The sequence below is a fragment of the Typopeltis vanoorti genome, chromosome 24 (assembly GCF_054136105.1).
Source record: "Typopeltis vanoorti isolate ZY-2024b chromosome 24, IOZ_Tvanoo_1.0, whole genome shotgun sequence".
Lineage (NCBI taxonomy): Eukaryota > Metazoa > Arthropoda > Arachnida > Uropygi > Thelyphonidae > Typopeltis > Typopeltis vanoorti.
In genome coordinates, this window is record NC_143572.1 from 48,367,487 (window position 1) to 48,384,530 (window position 17,044).

The window sequence follows — 17,044 nt, forward strand, 5'->3', positions numbered from 1 at the left end:
CATTGACGATTCCTATCTTTCTTCTGATATAGGTTTATTCTTCTCTTCTTCTTCTTCTTCTAGATGTTAGTTGGAGCTTGTTCCAGCAGTCGACTTTTTACTGTTCATCCTGGTTCTCTGATGAAAACAGAGGGGGGGGTCTTGTTTAACTTAACCAAGCGAAGCCCAGACAGTATGTAATCTCATCATGTTGTACCATCATATGCATTTGTGTGGTTAAGCCTTGGTCTGCTAAGTTCCAAACTGCCAATCCATTCTGTTTTGTTCAGTAATCAACGGATACATACTAACAGGGTGCATTGACATAAATCCAAAGGATTTATGTCAATAAATTTTACACATTATACAAATGTGTAACACCAAATCCTGGAACATATAAAACTTTAATCCTTGGATATTCATACAGAAAATTATGTTGTGATTTTTAAAGGAGTAATCATTTTGACAATTAAGTGTAGTGTTAGGCTGAACTACTCGTCAACAAATATGCAATGTCTTATTATTTTGACTGCGGTTAATTTTATTTCATCATATAATAATTTTATTATAACACTACAGAAGCATACAGTACAATATTTACTTATTTTGTTATACAAATAACATCAGCTCAGGATACTATTACATTCCTACCAAAAAACTTGTATTTTTTAATTTTATTCATAAATGAATGTTTAAGTTACAGGGTGTTCGGGATAAATTTGACATATTTATAATTAATTATATTTTTCCGTAAGTTACATGTATTAACACACACTTCTCTTCATTTAAAAGTTTGGACCCTTCTTCATTCATATACAAGATGTCAGAAAGGATGGATAGCTGGAACCCACCTGAATCATGGAAGAGAATAACTTGTATCATGATGATTCGTGCCCGCCATCAAAATAAGGATATTACGACTGCTGCCCAATGCTCCCTGAATACAGTAAAAACAATCAGGCATGAACTAGAGACTTGCAATGGTGACTACGAGGATGTAGCAAGAAGAAAGATCCCTAGCAGACGATCTGATTGCGTTCGTACAGCAGAATTCCTCGCAAATCTGCAGGAACAGTTGTTGAAGAACCCTGGCATTGGAATTCGGGCTTTGTTCGTGGAGTTGCTAACTGTAGTTAAGCCCTGGATAACAAGGGTAGCCAATGGTAGGCCGTATGTATGGCAGCAGGATTCGGCCCCTTGCCACACCTCTGGGAAAAGTCAAAAATGGTTGTCTGAAAATTTCTACGACTTCACCAGTCCAAATGTTTGGCCTCCAAACTCCCCAGACCTTAACCCCATGGATTATTTTGTATGGGGCGCAGTTGAAAAAGACACCAATCGCACTTCCAGTAATACAAAAGCCCAGTTAATGGATAAAATTAAAACAGTTTTTGCGGCCCTTCCCAGGGAGACTGTAGCATCAGCTTGTTCGAGGTTCCGAAGCAGAATTGAAGCTGTGATCGATGCTAATGGTGGTTATTTTGAGTAAATCTTGTTGATAGTATTGTAATTAACTCTGCCTGTAATGTTTTTTTGTCAATTCATTAAATTTAATAGATACAAAGAATATTTTCTTTTTCCTTACGAAACTGTCAAATTTATCCCGAACACCCTGTATATGGCAATAATATAGCATTATTGATAATAAAATGTGAACAATGCCATATTAATGGATCGCAATATTTGTAATTATACATGAACTAGTACTGATTATATTGCGACCAAGATAACTAAGACCATGATGCCAATATATAATGCTGGCCTGGTTGGAGTATCTGTTCTCCAGCCAAAAGGCTACAGGTTCGAATTCCGCTGTGGATGTTTGTGATTGTCTGTGGAAAAACTAGTGGTGGTGGTGGTAGAGAGTAGATGGCGTTTGTGTAGTTGCAGTTAGTTGTTGGTGGACAGAGCTGTAGAGCAGGTGCCCTACCTCGATGAGTCTGTGGACTCCATGGAGATGTCACGTAATAATAATAATATGCCTGTTAACTGAACGTTTTTGCAGATCAGTTTATTTATTCTGTTGAATGCAGAGCCAGGACCCTCTGGCTCTGCATTCAACAGAAGACTCTGCTCTATAGAAGAAGACTAAATGATAATTTAAACTGAAATATATATTGATTTTTAATTGACCAGTGATTTATAAACATACAACGCCAACAAGTTTTGCCAATGAAGCTGTTTGGCTGCTTCAGGGTTTTTAACGGTAAGAGTAAACTCAAAGTAGCATTAATTAAATTAAAAATAAATTTTAATTAAAAAATAAATTAAATGAAAAAAATTGAAACAGAACGTAACATTACATGCACGGAGCGTGTTGTATTAGTCACTTGTGTGAGCACACTGTAGTTTTGAGCGAAATGAAATTCTGGCAAACTGAGCGATCTTATTAAGGTTTTCCGTATGTCAGCTATTATCATTCCCTGGTTTCTGTTAAGATTTTCTCCAGAATGGAGGACTATTATGGCTTCCTTGAAATTTCTACAACAGAAGTCTTCTTCTAGATAAAGCATGGAGCTCCTATTCCAATCAATGGTGTAGTATGTAATCATGAAATGATGAGCTAGTCCTGAATTGTCTGTTCTGTTGTTATTAACATCTCTTACATGTTCTTTTTCTTTTTTGGATTTCGAGACTTCTCGATGTCTGCCCTATATAGCCATTTAGTTGTTTGTATATCATGTCATTCCATTTAGCTATGGACAGTCCCCCTTTCACAGCCCTGTGCAGATCTGTTCATGGAAAAGCTAGAAACAGACATCCTTTCAAAATTAGACTCAAAGTCTTTAGTGTGGTGGAGGTATGTAGATGATGTCTTCATAATTTGGAGGGGTGCAAAAACAGCTCTTTTGGACTTTAACAAAAATTAATTCTTTCCATCAAAAAATACAATTCACTTTGGAACTGGAAAAAGATAATCAACTACCATTTCCGGATACCCTAATCAAGAAACTAGCAGATGGACAAATTAAGTTAACAGTCTACTGCAAACAAACCAACATATATACTGGACGCTACCTTCATTTCAAAATCAACTCACCATATTTCCAGAAGCTCAACATAATACATATGCTCAAAAATAGAGCTGCCAACATCATCTCAGAAGAAAAAGAACTGTATAATGAACTTACTCATATATCAGAGAACATTAATAAACAATGGCTATCCAAGGAATTTAATCAAACAGAATTCTTCATAACAACCCCCCCCCACACACACACAACAACAATCTACCATCACTCGATACAAATCGTCCATAGTTATTACATATGCAGGTACAATGTTGAAAAAGATCGCAAAACTTCTGAGACCTTTCAACATCAGAGTTGCATTCAAACCTGTCAAGACTGTCCACTTTTTTTTTAAGATCATTAAAGGACATTAATGCTTTCTTCAAACACGCTGAAGTGTACAGCATGGGATGTTGTACATGCTGGAGTGTACAACATCCTATACTTTTGAGGTCTAAACTATATAGGGCAGACGTCGAGAAGCCTGGAAATCTGAAAAAAAGAACATGTAGGAGATGTTAATAACAACAGAACAGACAATTCAGGACTATCTCATCATTTCATGATTACAAACCACACCACTGATTGGAATAGGAGCTCCATGCCTTATCTAGAAGAAGACTTCCATTGTAGAAACTTCAAGGAAGCCGTAGTAGTCCCTGTTCTGGAGAAAATCTTAACAGAAACCAGGGAATGATAATAGCTTATATATGGAAAACCTTAATAAGATCGCATCAGTTTGTGAGAATTTTATTTTGCTCAAAACTACAGAGCATGCTCACACAACAGTGACTGATACAACACACTCCATGCATGTAATGTTACGTTATGTTTCAAGTTTTAATTTATATGATAGTGTTACTCCGATTTCTCTGTACTAGCCACTTTGAGTTTACTGTTACTGCTAGAAGCCCTAAAGAAGCCAAACAGCTATAATGGTGAAACTTGTTTGGCGTTGTATGTTTATAAATCACTGGTCAATTAAAAATCAATATATATTTCAGTTTAAATTATCTAATTGAGTGACCAAATATAGCTTAACAATGAAAAGACTAAATGATGTTACAAATGCTGTCTAAACCAGTCAGTAGTGACTGGTTTAGAGAGCCTTTCAACAGGAATACCATGGTTTGACCTCCATCTATGATCCAAAGAACATTTAAGTATCGTATTTGCCAGCGTATAAGACGCACTTTTTTTCTTTGAAAATAGGTCTGAAAAACAGGGTGCGTCTTATACGCCAATACTCAGTTTTTTATTACTTTCATTTCTGGAAATTTTCTCTCTTCCGAGTTACGCGATTTCTTTCTTGCTTCCTTGCGGTGTGTGAGAGCATTCCAGTTACGTAGAGTTCAGTGGATGCACATGTGCTGTCATCGACGATCACAGCTGTGTTCCTGTTCATTTAAACTTTCCAATTGTTGTCGTGGTTATTGTGAATTGTGATAACTTTCTGCTGTTACATTTTCTCTAAATTTCTTGGCAAATTATGGCTGAAAAATGTCGGCATTGCTACAATATTGCATATAAGCTACGTGTGATTGTGTATGTTAAAGAACATGGAAACAGGGCTGCAGAGTGGCATTTCGAGCCATCCCCAACTGAGAAAAATGATAAGAACTTGGCAGAATCAGGAAGAGGATCTAAAAAAAGCAACTCACAGTAAATATAACCTACGAAGTGGAATTACAAAATGGCAAGAACTTGAGGTAGAACTGAATACTTGGATTTTAGAGCACAGAAAAGCAGGACTATCAGTGTCTACAAAAATGATTATTCATCAAGCGAAAGCGATAGCCACTAACAGAGGGATCGCCAACTTTACTGGATCAACATCATGGTGTTCAAGATTCATGAAGAGAAACCAGTTATGTATGCGGACTAAAACAAAAATATCACAAAAGATGCCAGCTGAATACGAAGAAAAAATTATTGAATTTCATCGATTTGTCATTACCGCAAGGAAACGAGAAAATTTTGAACTTGCACAAATAGGAAACATGGACAAGGTTCTGCTGACTTTTGATGTGCCCTCAAACAAAACTGTAGATTCCAAGGGCACCAAAAGTGTTACTGTTAAAACTTCAAGGCACAAAAAAACTCACTACACGGTTGTTTTATCCTGCTGTGCTGATGGGACAAAATTGCTGCCACTATTGATTTTTAAAAGGAAGACACTACATAAAGAAAAACTGCTTAAAGGAGTGTTTGTACATGTTCACACAAAAGGCTGGAAGGATGGAGGAGGAATGAAGTTATGGATAGATAAAATTTAGTCTAGGAAAGTTGACTCTAGTTGAAAGTAGACCTACTTATTACTTTATATTTGAAATACTGTAAATTCATTATAATATTCCATGATAAAGTTTTTTTCCTAAAAAATGTGTACAAAAAAGGGAGGTGCATCTCATACACCAGCAAATACGGTATTTCTGAACTGATTAATACTATAGCTGGTATTATATGGAATTAAAAGGGTTTTTCTCTCCTGGAAACCCTCACCCTTTCTGATATATATGCATACTAGCCTACACAAACAAACTTAATACACTAAACTGATGGCTGTAGTTAGTTACTTATCTATAATTCCAAATAACTATCTAAATGAAGAAGCCAATGCAGGTAGAGCACAGCCCTTGATCTTGGCCAAGTTCATACCATGAAGTTTATATTATGTTGATGAGATGAACAGGGTGCAAGGAATGAATTAAACAGAAGTTTAATGGCTCCAATATTTCATCTATGTGACAGAAAAAACATCATCAGGGATAATATAAAAATTGAAAAAAAAAAAAAAAAAACCCACATTAATTATACAAAATATGTGCAGAAGATATTAGATCAAAAGCCTAAAGGTCTCAAGAGTTGTGCTCTCTATACATGTAGAATTGGTTCCCGGGAGGTCTAAGAATGACTATATACTAAATCTCGGGAAGTTTCACACAACCATATTTATTTAGTTTTTTTTTTTTAATCAAATCTGCTGCCAATTCAAAAAAGTCTCATGTTTGAATCTATTGTAATGGAAAAGAGCAGATAATGGCAGCCAACTTCACATGTAACTTGAAAGAAATCCAAATATATTTCTTTACAGCTGTTTTTTCTGATTTGTCCCAGATAGAGAGAACAGTAACAGCATTATTGTAATCAGTATGTGAGAGGGGGGGGATTAAGTATTTCATTAAATTTTTTGGCATTGCAGCCATTGAATTGGATGTTAATTAAATTAAATAAAATAGGAAGAAAATTAAAATAGTGAAATTAAATACCAGATAATAAATAATTTTCTAGTATGAACTAAACTACTGTGAGATAAGAATAAAATTTTATTCTAACTACTTTGAAATTCAGAAGCTTGCAATACATACATTAACTTTGCCTTTAAAAGAAACACACCTATTAACCACAGTGAAAATTATTTAATTATAAATATTTTATCCTAAGTATCTTAGGAGATCATCAGTACAGTAGTTTAAAACAATAATAGGAATAACATACAGTTAGGGCACATGATTACAATAGAATCTCATTAAACGTGTGTAACGTGTTAAAAAAATTTTTTTTTTTAAATTAATTATTTAACACAATTTTGTATGACAATTTCCCATACTTTAGGAATAGTAAGAACGTTGTTGTGGTTTAAGTTTGGTCTGTGTAGTAGGGCTCCAGAACTTTCTTTATATAAACGTTCATGTTTATATAAAGATCTATGTAAAAGTTTAGACTTTTCCCAATGGATCCTAAATTTGCGGTTTAAAGAGACGAATGTGGTCTTGATGTTCCAAGATGCGTTTCTGAACAGACCTACCTGTCTGTCCAAAGTAAGACAATTTGCATGAGCATGGAATTTCATAAACGCCAGGCAACATCAAAGGTGAGAGTTTATCCTTAGGAGAAGGTAACAAGTTGTAAATTTGGTTGATATGTTTGTAAGAAGTGGCAAAATTGTATTTCTTCATTATTTTAGAAAGACGTTCGGAGATGCCTTTGATGTAAGGTATGGGAATCCTATGGACTTCTTTCTGTCTGGTTTGATGTGTGGAAAAGTGACTGATGATTTTTTGAGTTGTTTTCGGATTATATCCATTTAGGATGGCTGTATTTTTGATTACTTCTAATTCCTGGTTTAAAGATTCTTCAGAGGAGCAGAATTTGTGTGCGCTTGAAATTAGTGATTTAATAATGCCAGATTTCTGAGATGGATGATGAGCGGAAGAATTGTGAATGTAGGCTTGCGAAAGACAGACGTGGCGATGGAACCGTCTTCTTTTCTTTGGATGCGTAAATCCAAAAAGGAGATACCCTGTGGAGATTCTTTTTCTAACGTAAAGTTGATGTGATGATGAAGAAGGTTAATTCTCTGAAGAATCTTTAAACCAGGAATTAGAAGTAATCAAAAATACAGCCATCCTAAATGGATATAATCTGAAAACAACTCAAAAAATCATCAGTCACTTCTCCACACATCAAACCAGACAGGAAGAAGTCCATAGTATTCCCATACTTTATGCCAAAGGCATCTCCGAACGTCTTTCTAAAATTATGAAGAAATACAATTTTGCCACTTCTTACAAACTCAACCAAATTTACAACTTGTTTACCTTCTCCTAAGGACAAACTCTCACCTTTGATGTTGCCTGGCGTTTATGAAATTCCATGCTCATGCAAATTGTCTTACTTTGGACAGACAGGTAGGTCCATTCAGAAATGCATCTCGGAACATCAAGACCACATTCGTCTCTTTAAACCGCAAAAATCTGGCCTCTCTCAACGCGGAATTGAAAATCCTAACCATAGGATCCATTGGGAAAAGTCTAAACTTTTACATAGATCTTTATATAAACATGAACGTTTATATAAAGAAAGTTCTGGAGCCCTACTACACAGATCAAACTTAAACCGCATCGACGTTCTTACTATTTCTAAAGTATGGGAAATTGTCATACAAAATTGTGTTAAATAATTAATTTAAAAAAAAAAAATTTTTTTTAACACTTTACGCATGTTTAATGAGATTCTATTGTAATCATGCGCCCTAACTGTATGTTATTCCTATTATTGTTTAAAACTACTGTACTGATGATGTCCTAAGATGCTTAGGATGAAATATTTACAATTAAATAATTTTCACTGTGGTTAATACATGTGTTTCTTTTAATTATGATTGCACCACAGGTTTCATTATTTAAAAAAAAAAAAAAAAAATTGCCTTTACATAACTGCACATTAATTTGATTTTTAATATTATTCTGCGTTCTTTGTATAAAAAAATACTTTTAACTTATATAGTTTATAATCAACTCTTTCTCCTTAGTAAGATAAGTAAATTAATTACCTGATTTCAGCAGTTCCAATATCTTCTTCCAAAGTCCTAAGAACATCCCTATCATGATTCTGGCCTTTTGCTGGAAACTAATTAAAGTAATATAATTAAGATCACTAATTTGAGAACTGTTGTAGTCATAAGTTCCCTTATTAAAAAAAGCACGTAACAGCCAATTGGTTGTGATATAATTTAGTTTGAAGTTAAATATATCTGTTCAGCAAAATAATATAGAAAGCACACTATTTGTCTTAGGCATGTCTTTAATAACAGTTCAGAAAAATAAGTGACTCAATATTTTTTTGGGAAAAAAAAGAATATATATATATATATATATATATATATATATGTACATGGCTTTTAAAATTTTGTGCTAGCTCACTCATTAGGCAAATATCTCACTCATCAGATGGTGCCCGGGTGTACTCTACCATACATTTACAATTATTAGCAGCTTAGCCCTTTTCTCTAAATTTTCTAAAAACATTTCTATATGAGTGGGATCCAATCAGATCAACAAGAAGGGCAAGCTTTTCTGTTTACTTTACATCAGCTGTTTTCTCTACTGCATTGAAAATTCTTCGATTTCTTCCTTGGGAGAGCCATCTGTAGAATCATTGTCCAATTCCCATTTAAATGCTACATAATTGTACTTGACATTGCTTGCCAATTAAGAAGTTTATCTTTACATTTTGTGTTAAATGCTACTGCTATGCTTTCCTTTCCCTGATAACTATTGCTAGAATATAACATCCTATATTTATTATTAACAGAATCTCACTTGTTTTCACCTTCTTTGTCTCAGTGGCATCAATTGTGTATGTGGTACTTCTCCAGTTCATCTGCCAGTTGACTTCTTCTCTGTTGATACTTATGTTGATGGCATCTATCTTGAATTATGCTAATACTGTTTGTTCCAGCAACTGACTTTTATTGTTCTGGTGGCTCACTGATGAAAACAGTGAGAGGGGGAGGGGGCTTGTTTAATTAGGCGATGTCCAAGCTATGTGTGTGGTTTTTTTATGTCGAGCCCATACACGAGAGGTTAGTTGATCAACCTATAGTAAATTAGTACCGTTTATGGGTAGTCAGAAAAGGAGGAACTTATTTACATTTTCCTCCTTTTCCGGTGATTTAAAGGACTGTACATATTGTATTTCTTGGAAAACACAACAGGAGAAAGACTGTTCCACAATACAGCAGTTGCAGGAATGAAGGAGGAGGAAAAAAAACTTGTTCTATGAGTTTCAAGGTGCACTGTGAAGGGATGATGAGCAGCAACAGCAGCTGCACTTGTTCCAATGAGCTTAGTACTAAGTGGGGGAATTATTGATGCAAGTTCAGATGAACATTTCCCATGAAAATATTTGTAGAACACACATATTGCGAAAACCAAACGTCTATGCAAAGTGAGGGGAGTGAGTTGGCAAGAGATGGGTCATTAATTGCTTCCCTCTGTATTTTTTACAGTCAAGCCTTTTCAATTTCAATAGCTGGGCAGATTTGTATAAGGTTAACAGCTGTTCAGGGGATGAAGTGAAAGAGAAATTCTAGTGTGCTTGTTTTCTTGAAGCTGAGGATGCAATCTTGTGATGTGTTTATGCCAGGAGAGGCCTGATGTGAGGGTAATTCCAAGAAGAGAAATCTCAAATTGTCTGGAAATTTGGGTATTGTCAAAGATAATATTGGGAGAAAATGGTTCTTTTTTTTTTTTATGGGAAATAAGACAGAACTGGGGTTTATTAGCATTGAAATTGACGAGGTTATTGAGTCCCATTGGAGGATGGCTTGGAGATCAAAATTGAGGGCAGTGGTGGTAGTTGATGTTCTATAGGTTGAGGTGAGTTGTGTAAAGTAAGGTTTATCAAGTAAAGGGAGGAGTGCAATGTGCTGTCACCTGCAAAACTGTGTATTGGATTGGAGATCAACTGAAGTAGGTCATTCATATGTAGCAGGAAGAGGGTTGGTGAGATGACAGAACCTTGTGGAACCCTGGCATTAGCTGAATAGTGAGAGTATAAGGAACCATCCTCCACCACACAATGTGCATCCACACAGAAAGCAGGCAATCCAACTACAGAAGTCCTGAGATTGACCAAACAATGGTAGTTTGCTTAGTAAGCCTTTGTGCCAGACTCGGTCAAATGCATCGGAGATATCAAGTGCAACCACTTGAGATTCATCAAACTTCTCCATGGCATTTGTCCAGAGATGGGCGACACATGTGAGCAGATCTCCTGTTGATCAGCAGCAATGGAATCAATACTGGCTGTCGTTTACTAGGTGGGTACCTTCAAGATAGTGTAGGAGTTGGGAATTGATGATTTTTTCCCATTACTTTAGACAGGACTGAGGCAAGTGAGATAGGTTTGGAGCTGGAGTGTCGCCCTTCTTGGGAATGGGTTGAATATAGGCCAATTTCCAGATTGTGGGATCGATACCAGTGGAGTAAGAGAGTACATATAGGCGACATAGGAATCAGTTCTGGTGCACAAACTTTCATGACAACTGGAGGAATGTCATCAGGGCCAGGAGATTTTTTTTTGTGTCTAATTTGGACAGCATTTTATTGATCTCTTTCTGGCAAAAAGGATATAGAGGGGAATTATATGTTGGGCATCTGGAATGGTTGGGGGCATTTACCATTTTGAGTTATACATGCATTGGAAGCAAAGTATGAAGCCAGAAAATTGGCCTTTTCTGTGGATGACAATGCAATAGAGCCATCTGAGTATGATAGGGGTGGGAATAACGTAGGGCAGAAATTACGACCAATTGCTTTGGTGAGAGACCAAAAAGCTTGGCTGGCGTTTGGACAGGCTGCTAGTTTCATGCTTTTTTGCTCTTTTGAACTCTGTTTTGGAAACATTGTTTTTTGCATCTATTTCAGGTTTGAGTATAAGCTCTACAGGAGGATGGAGTTCTTGATTTCAGCCAGTTATATGTTCAGTTTTTTTATTTGTACAGACTTGGTGAATCTTTTGGAGAACTAGAGTTTAGTTAGGGAATGGCAGTTCAAAGTAGGGTGGGGAATGTATGTTTCCATGGTGGTGAGGATTACTTTGGTGATAAGTTCAGTGCATGTGTTTTGGTTGGAAGGCCAGAAGCAATAGTCCAATCATGGGAATGAGGCATAGAAGACATGGAGGCTGTCCCACTTGGCACTGTTATAATGCCAAACTACTCTTGTATGGGAGTGGCTGTGCAAGCATTGTTGCATGGGGGAGGAGATGAGAACTAGATTGTGGTCAGAATTACCTAGGGGGTCACACTACATTATATTCACTGTGTATTTGGAAGGGTCATTGGTAAGGAAGAGATCTAGGGTGTTTGAAGGAGTGGTTTAGGTATTCTGGGTGACATCTGAACAAGTTCGTCGTCTGACATCTGAATGTGTGAGGTCGTCGGTGATGGCAAATGTTTCTGTCTGCAAGATCTATACAGCTGGAGGAGGAAACCAGTTGGTGTTGTGGATATTAAAATCTACTAAGAGATTTTAATCTCCTAAATATCCAAATCTCCTAGGATTTTGATGTTGGGAAAAGCGGGACTGGAGTAAATCTATTTTAAAGGAGAGGAAATTAAAGAGTTGAGAGTGGGGAAGGGGTATTTTCAACCAAAGAAGGTCAAAGTTGGGTAATTCTAAGGTGGATACTCTCTGGCAAGGTATGTCAGAGCAGATGTATGATGCACAGATTGGGTCGAAAGGAGTTAAAGAGTGTGTAGTTTGAAAGGTCGAGATGAATAGTGCGTGGGGGGGGGGATTTCAGTTTCTACCAGAAAGAGCAGGTAGGCTTGGTAGACCGAAGATGGTAGTGGACACTATTAAGGTAGGAGTTTAGGTCATGGATGTTGGTGAAGTGGATATGCAAGGTTCTGTGAGGCATCTGTTTGACTGCGATGGTCTTGCACATTTCCTATCCTAGCTAGCATGATATTTCCCTGTGTTGTACCATCATATTTTTTTTTTTGGTTTAAGCCAACACAGCTGGTTGGTTGGCTAAGTACCAAATTGCCAATCCATCCTCATTTGTTCAGTATCCAGTGAATACTTACTAATGAAGCATACCATGTGAAGGTGAGAACTGGACAGTAGGTCAGAATCCCTTGTCATTTCTCTACAATTCTTAAAGATTATGTGGAGGTCTTCTCTCAGTTATCTAGCCTTGACCCTTAAGCAATCCCATTCTGGACTATTTTTATTTAAAAATACAAATAACAGCAATAGATTTAGCCTGACTTTTCTGAATTAACTTTGCTTTCATCTGGGTCCTGGAGGTCAACTTGTTGGAATATTAGTTCCATATAGTTACAATTTAAATTGTTTCTACTACAGTCTGTTTGAGTGACATGTGCTTACCAAGAATTGTAATTTGTGCTCTGAAAATGTTAGTCAGAAATCCAGCAAATTATTAGTAAGTTAAATAAATTATTTATTTTCTCGAAGAAAGTCAAGTTTGTTAGTAATTACAGACAAATAAAATGAACCTTACAATTGCTCTTCATTTATTGATCTGATTGTTCTACTAATCAAAGTATGAATTTGATGATGCAAAAGAAGCACAGTATCAATTCTCTAAGTTAACAAAATTTTATTTCTAGCTTCATAGAAATAAAATTTAGCAATAACAATAATATGCACATGCACACACACAGTTGTGATTTCAGTTTTAAATCCTATGTATTAGAATACGATATCAGGTGTTACAAATTATCAATAAAAAATTTTAATAGACTTACATCAAAAAAGAAGACTTCATCAAACTGAGGACAGATAGTTTTCTTCCGAACTCTTGTTTTTTTCATGATTTCTGTTCTATTTGGATGCCACAGTGTGACCAAGGCATATGGATCACAAGCCCCATTAATTATTGTGAGATCATTGCACTCAATTACCCTGAAAAAGAAGTCAATTTTTTAAAAATCTATAACAATTTGAATAACATTAATGATGACATTAACAACTCCAATTATACATAAGCAACTCAAAAAAGCAGTAGGCACTAAATTTTATAAAAGATGATAACTGATCCTCAATTCACAACATTCTTCATGATTCAAAGATTTTTTTTTGTTTTGTTTGTTTGAGAAAAGATTTTCTTTTTTAATAACGTCATTCTTTAGGTTTCCAATAATGGGGCAACAAAAAATCATCTACTTACAAATATCTAAAAATGAAAGTCACAAAACAAAAGTCTAGGAGAGAAATTACAAGATAAAGAATTTTAAATAAGCAGATTTGTATTTTTAGTACATTTTATTTAAATTCAATTATAAGGACATAAACAAACTATCGATTTTGTCAGTTTAACATATTTCAAAAAATTTTTTCAGTGAAAAGAATTAAGAAAAACAAACAAAAAAAAAAAAATCTCTTCCTATTCTGTAACTCTGAAGAATAATATACGGTTGATTTTTCCACATCAGCATGTGGAAAAATCTGATGCAAGTTATTTTGTTAACTTTCAAAAAATCAGAACTACAAGGAAAAACTGTGAGGATAAACATCTGCTGCTCTTACTTAAAACCAATCAATTTGGTCCTGCCTGTTAAAAGTATATTTAAAAACTTGGATCTCTTTCTTGAACAAGTGATAATGAGTTGAAACATGCAGACATTTTTCAATTATTATCTGAACAATCAGCAGGACAGGACACTAAAATCGTTATCCATGTCCTCCTATATTGGGGGGGGGGGGGGGGAATCTGCATATTAAATTGCATTCTCTAAATCAAATTAAAGACTTCTCTGACAGATGCCAAACATATCTTTTTACATATATTTGAGTGTTCTAATGACTTTGCATAGCTTCTCAAGATTTATACTTTTCAGTGCTCCTAATTAAGACTAATGATAAATAACCGATTAAAATAAATAAAGTACATTATTTTAAAAACTGCATTTCGATTAGACTAGAAATAATGCCATGAAACTTCAGAAACTTTCAGCAGTTTTTTTCGATAAGGAAATGTGTTCATCATAATGGTTTTGACATAGTGTGGGAAAAAAATCTACATTTAAAGATCAAAAATTCAGAGTGACTGGCTAAGAGTGTGAAAGGCAAAAACACATGCATGCAGGCATTATAAATTAAAGATAATACCAAGAAATTATATACTTGGTTTAATCCTTTTATCCAAGTGTAAGCAAACAAGTTTGCACCTGAACTATTTTCAGAACTGGGGCAACTTGTATAAAGAAGCTAAGACTTCAGATCACTTGCCTTAGTAAATGCATGTATGGGGGGGGGGGGGAATAAATTTTAGCAAAGATGATGAAAAGGGTCAAATAATATGCATTTGAAACAAAAAGTAGTGACCATAAGAAACTGGGCTGCGTTATTATTGAGGAGCACACGTGTACAAGATGTACAAGAAGATGTACAAGAAATTTTGTTCTTGTACATCTTCGGCAACACTCAAGGAGTTGGTAGATCATTCCCCCTCCTATATCAGAAACACACAACACTTCATAAACATAATCAAAGACATTACATTAGAGAAATAATTCTGTGAGAAAAAAAAACCTTTTTTCTCACATAATTATTTCTCTTTGTGTAACCTTTCATCATTATCTAATTTTAAGTCACCTACATGGAGAATATTCATTTAAAAGTAATCACTGAAAGAAACTCAGCTGCAAAATTATTTTTTTTTATTAATTATTGAGGAGAATGTGTGTGATTTTGAAGACTGAAGATGGACAAGAAATTTTTTTCCCACATGTGATCTAGTTATCTTTGTGTAACTTTTCATTACTTTTTAAGGAAAGCTGAAATAAGACAGAAAATATTCATCACTATATTCACACAATACCTATTTCTAAGTCACCTACATGGAGAATTCATCTATTTTCTCAATAAATCATGGGTGACTCATGTAGATATGCTTGACAGAACAGTGGAAAAGAGAGTATTTGCTAACTAACAAAGGGAAGTCTAATTAAAGTATTGCTATTAAGTTTGGACCAGTGCATATTTAGTGCTTAATATGCAGACTAACCACTATACTTTCAAGCTGTTGGGATTATGATGTGCTTGATTTAACTCCAAAACCAGTAATCATATCATGTGGAAGGAATGTAGAAAATTTATGATTATAAAGGAAATATTTAAGGAAATATATAATTCATATATGATAAATGCAGTTATTGAGCTATGGTATCAAAATTGGTAATGTGGGTATTATTACCTTTAAAATAATAGAAAAAAAAATTATTTTACAGGTCTCGGACAATAGTACATACCAATGTGTTAACTACGACCTAACCAATAGAATAAAAAAGAAAACAGAGAAACTACTTAAATCAATTACTACATGGCCTGAAGATACAGTCAAAAAACTACTTCTGCACTATGCTCATTCCCCAAGAATTTATGGTCTACCAAAGATACACAAACAAAACATACTGCTCCGGCCAATAGTCAAAGGTATAGATAGCTCGAATTATCACCTAGCCAAGAAATTAGCGGCAACACTCAAGGAGTTGGTAGATCATTCCCCCTCCTATATCAGAAACACACAACACTTCATAAACATAATCAAAGACATTACATTACAAAAAGATGATTCATTAGTCAGTTTTGACGTCTCTGCCCTCTTTACGAATGTCCCAATCAATGACACAATTCTTCTTTTACAGAAGAAATTCCCTCCAGATATCATGGTGCTCTTTGTGCATGTATTACGTTCTGGTTATTTTGTATGGCAAAACGCTTTCTACCTACACAAAGAAGGCACAGCCATGGGCTCGCCATTATCCCCCCCACCCCCATTGCTAACTTTTATATGGAACATTTTAAGCAACATGCTTTAGATTCCTCTCCTTTAAAACCCAAAGTCTGGCTTAGATATGTTGACGATGTTTTCGTAATCTGGTCCCATAGCCACTAGACACTTTCTTTAGCCACCTAAACAAACAACACAAATGCACACAGTTCACAACTGAGATTGAAAAACAGAACACACGTCTGTTTCTAAATACATTTGTCACACATCTTCCTTCTGGCAGTCTTCACTTCACTACTTCACTGTTTACCGGAAACCGACACATACTGGCCAATATATACACATAAACTCCTACCACCACACAAAAACCAGGTGTCATTAATAGTCTCTAAAACAGGGCTTTGAAGATCTGCTCTAATGAACATGCACTGAAAGACGAATTTAAAGTTATCAGCAACACTTTTCTAAGAAATGGTTACAGCCAAAACACTATTAACAAAATTCTCTACAAGACCTCAATAAAAAACAAAGATAAACCAGACTACAATAAAACTATAACCATTCCTTACATTAAAGGAACATTAGATAAAATAAATAGAATACTACAAAAATACAACCTCAAAGTCACCTTTAAACCTCCTGTAAAATTAAAAAGCTTACTCAACTCAAACAAAGACCCCTCCCTCCGCTGGCCCACCCTGGAGTATATCGTATTTATTGCACCTGTAATATACCATATATAGGGGAAACAGGATGCACAATTCCTATCAGACAAAAGGAACATAAACGACACATTAAATATAATAATTACGGTGAGGCTGGCCTTTTTGATCATGCCCTGAACACTTTACATAGAACTGACTGGAAAAGCACCAGTTTACATCACACCAAAACATGGTATGAATGCAAATTTAATGAAGCCTGAGATTCTTATCAAACACCCCAATCTGAACAATGATGATGGTCTAAAAATCCCAAGCATATGAAAGGTACATATTCTACCC

At 35.3% G+C, this 17,044-nt stretch overlaps 1 protein-coding gene across 1 annotated transcript in view; it reads right to left on the reverse strand.

Moving 5' to 3' along the window:
• RasGAP1 (Ras GTPase activating protein 1) overlaps positions 1–17,044 on the reverse strand; it is a 210,612-nt gene that overhangs the window by 129,341 nt on the left and 64,227 nt on the right. The window contains exons 5-6 of the mRNA XM_090414179.1: positions 13,054–13,210; positions 8,326–8,402 (exon numbers count right to left, since the gene is read on the reverse strand). Coding sequence (XP_090270305.1) covers positions 8,326–8,402; positions 13,054–13,210 — 234 coding nt within the window. The remainder of the gene's footprint in view (positions 1–8,325; positions 8,403–13,053; positions 13,211–17,044) is intronic.